General features: G+C 31.7%; 1 protein-coding gene across 1 annotated transcript in view; it reads right to left on the bottom strand.

The window, feature by feature from the left end:
- Positions 1-1,842, bottom strand: part of LOC106476417 — a gene marked incomplete at both ends in the record, with an annotated part of 15,714 nt that overhangs the window by 1,448 nt on the left and 12,424 nt on the right. Inside the window, one exon of the mRNA XM_013937079.2 lies at positions 1,224-1,311. Coding sequence (XP_013792533.2) covers positions 1,224-1,311 — 88 coding nt within the window. The remainder of the gene's footprint in view (positions 1-1,223; positions 1,312-1,842) is intronic.

Raw genomic sequence — 1,842 nt, 5'->3', positions numbered from 1 at the left:
GTCTAGCTAGATGGGTAGAACTTGTCAGATACTAAAGAATGATATCAAGTCTAGCTAGATGGGTATATCTGACAAGTTCATATCATTCTTTAACAAGTCTAGCTAGATGGGTAGAACTTGTCAGATACTACCCATCTAGCTAGACTTGATATCATTCTTTAAGTCTAGCTAGATGGGTAGAAGGTAGAACTTGTCAGATATTAAAGAATGATAATCTAGCTAGACTTGCCCAAGTTCTAGTCAGATATTAAATACCCATCTAGCTAGACTTGATATCATTCGAACTTGTCAGATAAAGTTCTACCCATCTAGCTAGACTTTATATCATTCTTTAAGTCAGATATTAAAGAATGATATCATGTCTAGCTAGTAGTTCATGTAGTTGGTTGTCTTTTTTAAAAGAAGTAAATTTATCAATTTGAATATTTGTTTTACCAAAACCCTCTCATAATGCTATTTGTTATAATTTAGTTATCTACACTAACTAACTGGTTTTAAAATCACCATTTTTAAAACTGTTCAATATCAGTTATATAAAAGCTCAGACAAACTACGAAACTAGTTTATTTCCCTCAAACTATACAACACTGCTGCTTAAGTCAACATACATGAATGGATAATGTTTGATAGGCCTAGTTCAGAAATAATGTTTGATAGGCCTAGATCAGAAATACTGTTTGATAGGCCTAGATCAGAAATACTGTTTGATAGGCCTAGTTCAGAAATAATGTTTGATAGACCTAATTCAGAAATACTGTTTGATAGACCTAGTTCAGAAATAATGTTTGATAGACCTAGTTCAGAAATACTGTTTGATAGGCCTAGTTCAGAAATAATGTTTGATAGGCCTAGTTCAGAAATAATGTTTGATAGCCTAGTTCAGAAATAATGTTTGATAGGCCTAGTTCAGAATTATTTTCTTAAATGGTATTACTTAAAATTATTTTGTTGATCTGAATATTACATAAAAAAATACTTGTACAAACTAATGTCAAGCCAACTTTAACTCAAAAATGTCCTGTTCACTATGCTTTAATATGATGATTTTCACTTTTCCAACACGTTAAAATCTTCTTTAACATCAAGTAATATAAAATGTAAGAAAATACAAATATCTCAATATACTTTTATTACTTTAAAAGAAAAATTCAAAAAATAAACTAAGATGATAGGAATAAAATGCAATTATTTAAATGTAGTGAAAGTTTTCCTCAGCTGCATACTTACTATTCTATATTTTTCCATTGTTTGCTTCCTTATCTGATGTCTAACAAACTGACATAGGTTGTCTAAGTCATCTTCTAAACTTGGCTGTAAAACGTGCAGAATAACAAATATGTAGTTGTCATTAATTTTTATGTTACAATACACACCTAGAACTATAAGCATTTAAATATTGAAGTGTTTGTACACACACATCCTGTACAAATATAAACGTTCCCTGAATGAGACCTATGTACCTGGTAATGAGGAACCCACTTTTTAGAAAAGTTGAGACAGCTTGATGACTGGGTAAGGAAAACACGACGTTTTGACAACACGAGGATGACAACATCTTGTCAAAACATTGTACATTTATAGTAAAGTTCTTTCATTATCTAGTCAAGCTGTCTCAAAATTATTACCTATGTAGGTTTGGTTTTTAGTTACCAAATGAATAATTTATTTGAATCTAAGTTTCAAATGGACAGCAACTGCCTGTTGTAGAAACCTACAAATGTAGAGGACGACGTTTCGAAAGTCTTCCGCCTGAAGACAAAAAGCGAAAGACTTTCGACACGCCGTCCTCTACATTTGTAGGTTTCTACAACAGGCAGTTGCTGTCCTTTTGGAAATTAGTTT

This window comes from Limulus polyphemus, unplaced genomic scaffold (genome assembly GCF_000517525.1).
Source record: "Limulus polyphemus unplaced genomic scaffold, Limulus_polyphemus-2.1.2 Scaffold10514, whole genome shotgun sequence".
Classification (NCBI taxonomy): Eukaryota; Metazoa; Arthropoda; class Merostomata; order Xiphosura; family Limulidae; genus Limulus; species Limulus polyphemus.
The sequence above is the reverse complement of the archived record's forward strand: the minus strand, read 5'-3'. Positions and strand labels throughout refer to the sequence as shown.